Source organism: Monopterus albus, unplaced genomic scaffold (assembly GCF_001952655.1).
Source record: "Monopterus albus unplaced genomic scaffold, M_albus_1.0 scaffold18.1, whole genome shotgun sequence".
NCBI classification, from domain to species: Eukaryota; Metazoa; Chordata; class Actinopteri; order Synbranchiformes; family Synbranchidae; genus Monopterus; species Monopterus albus.
This window is the reverse complement of record NW_018127898.1, coordinates 6,524,442-6,527,071: the sequence shown is the minus strand read 5'-3', so window position 1 is coordinate 6,527,071 and position 2,630 is coordinate 6,524,442. Positions and strand designations below refer to the sequence as shown.

The 2,630-nt window shown below is 45.4% G+C and overlaps 1 protein-coding gene across 2 annotated transcripts in view; it reads right to left on the bottom strand.

Annotated features, from left to right (window-relative positions):
* Window positions 1-1,594, bottom strand: part of LOC109956191 (inositol hexakisphosphate kinase 2-like) — a 6,433-nt gene extending 4,839 nt beyond the window's left edge. Inside the window, exon 1 of one of the 2 annotated variants that reach the window (XM_020593132.1) lies at window positions 793-1,594. In XM_020593132.1, the coding sequence (XP_020448788.1) occupies window positions 793-1,090 (298 nt within the window). In that variant the 5' untranslated portion in view covers window positions 1,091-1,594. The remainder of the gene's footprint in view (window positions 1-792) is intronic. The other variant, XM_020593133.1, reaches the window with a different exon arrangement.
* Between the last annotated feature and the right edge of the window lie 1,036 nt (window positions 1,595-2,630).

Below are 2,630 nucleotides of genomic sequence, written 5' to 3'. Positions count from 1 at the left end.
CTTCTGTATTTTGCCAGTGAAGATTAAAAGCAGCAGTGGGGCTGATATGGATCATCTTACAGCAGTCTGCTGAGGACACAAAGGAAACAGCTGCACTGGCCCGTGAGGCAAAGTCTGACATAACATTTAAATGCGCTGCAGAAAAACAAAACTCGAAGAGCTTGTTGAAATGTGTGAGAGATACAATTAAGCCTAGTATGACCTGATATGTTAAATCAGTCCGAGAGTCTGTGTATACTGACGTCAGTCACTGTGCTTCACTTATAAAGATCCTAAAAAGAGTGTAGTGGTAGTCCAGCAGGTTCGTCTACTAATCCACAGCTATCCTGAGGTTTAGTGGAGCATTGCCTGTGTTGACCTTTACAGGGGACCACAGTCTCTCTCTACAGAACCTCCTGGATGTGAATTAGGATGAATCTCGCTTTGTGACATTTTCATCAGGCTGGCTGGATGTCAGGAAAAGAAACAGTCGCTTCCACCTGTTCACCTCGATTACTATTGCCTCCAACTAACAGGACACCACTAAGAGTAGAGAGAAGGAGTGAAGGAGAATCCTGCAGCCTGAGCTGCAGCACCCTCATGTGGCACTATAAGCAGACACCCAGAAATAGCACTTGAGGGAGCGCCATTAAAATATCTGTCTTTACAAATAACACAAGCAAGGAGTGCAAGTAAAACCAATATTCCCACGTGAAGTGCACAAAGAGCAAAGAAGTAAAGAAAGAAAGAAGCATAACAACTTAATACAACCCATCAGCCATCACTAAGGTTACAAAAGGTTATTTTCATTACCTCTATACTGAGGGGTAAACGTCCTCATTGCAGCAGGCAGGCTCTTGTAGAACTGATGCTCCCGGGGTATGAGAGGCTTACAGATGGTCTGCTCCCCAAAGCGCAGGACGCAGGAATTCCCCCCCACCTGGTGCACAAAGGGCTCAAGCATCACCCCTTTCTCCATGTAGCACTGCTGGTGCTGCAGCTGCTTCTGCTGTTGTAGTTGTAGTTGTTGTTGTTGTTGTTGTTGCTGCTGCTTTTGCTTTTTCTCTACATCTCTGGCCTCCTGGGCCTGAGCCTCCACAGCCGGACTCATCCTCCTCTGGCCCTGACCACACTACCGCGGGCATTAGCCTCCTCACGCACGCACACACAAGGTGGTGGGGACGCTATCGGACAGGGGCACGCACACACTCGCGCACACACACTGCAGATCCACAGAGGATTATCCCTGGTATCTCGCGTTGAGTTACTCCCACGATGTCTCCAGAAGCTGCTGCTGTGATGATTCTGCTTCGCCTGTGCTGTCAGGGATTCTGCTGGTCGACAACAAAGAACAGGAAGGAGGAAATGCGGAAGGAACTGAATAAAACGCTAAGATTTAGTGGACGTTTAACTCCTTGTCTGGCAGTTATTGTAGCTGAGAGTAAACAGAAAGCTCTTTTATGTCTTTTAAACTCTGATGTTTGGACTGGAGCTGCAGTGCCAGTCGGAGCAAACAGAGACAGGACCTGCTTGCGCCTCCACTGCGGACTCGACGCTCTGACAACTAAGAGCTGGCTCAGGACTGGTAAAGCTCTCACAGTCCTGACACTCAGCCCGCCCCCATCACAAGCAACTGACCAATCAGCAGCATCCAAACCAGGTTGTTGGGTGGTAACCCTTCAAGGGAAAAGAGCAAGCAAACAAAGACAGTGGTGGGTGGTGGGGGTCCGGGGGAAGGGATCAGAATAAACACAAGGAGGAAGGCCAAAGCTAAACTCAGCTGCTTTCCCGTCTGTGTCAGCAGGGTTTGGACAACTTAACAAAAAAAAAAAAAAAAAAAAACAACATTTCCTCATATAAAAGGAAAGGAACACCAGAACAAGAGCACAAGAGAAACAGCAGTCAGATATAAACAGCATTACTTACTAGTGAAATAGAAGACTGAGCCGGAAAGATAAAGCTTTGTGTTTCATATAATATATTCTTTAAAAAAAGCTTATAAATTACAATCTAGAAATATATAAATACTGTGATACATAGCTAACAGTTTTGAGTGTTTGTGTATTTTATATTGACTTCCTCCACCTATGCCCTTACCTAGAGTATTGTAGCAACACCGACTAACTAGATATAAGTGAGCAAAAAGTGTTGGGGAGCACTACCTGTAGTTTACTCTCAGTGGCAAAATGGATGATCAAACTAAAGCCTGCATACATAAGAAAATGTAAATGTCAGGATGTGGTGTCATGGAGACAAGGTGGCGTGAGAAGAACTGATGTGAAGGGTTTACTAAGCGCTTAATCTCTACCCAGAATGCAAACATGTATGTTCACATGCATGTGTACTATACATTTAAGTTGGACACTGGCTGTTTGTGCAGAGAAAAGTCAGAAGGCCCAGCACTAAGCTCTCTAATCCTGCCTCTTGGAACACATGAGGGAAATAGGCCATGACAAATAAGTAGAAAGTAGCCACCGTTAAGCTGGAACACACATACAGTATGTGTTTTGTACATACACACAAGCACATCCCAAAGGTTTTTAATAGTGGCCCTCCTGTGAAATCTTTCATTAGTGGGTACCAGTCTGATAAACACAGCCTACTTGGTCAGAACAGGGAAAACGCTGTTCTCCCCCCTAACAACATCCATG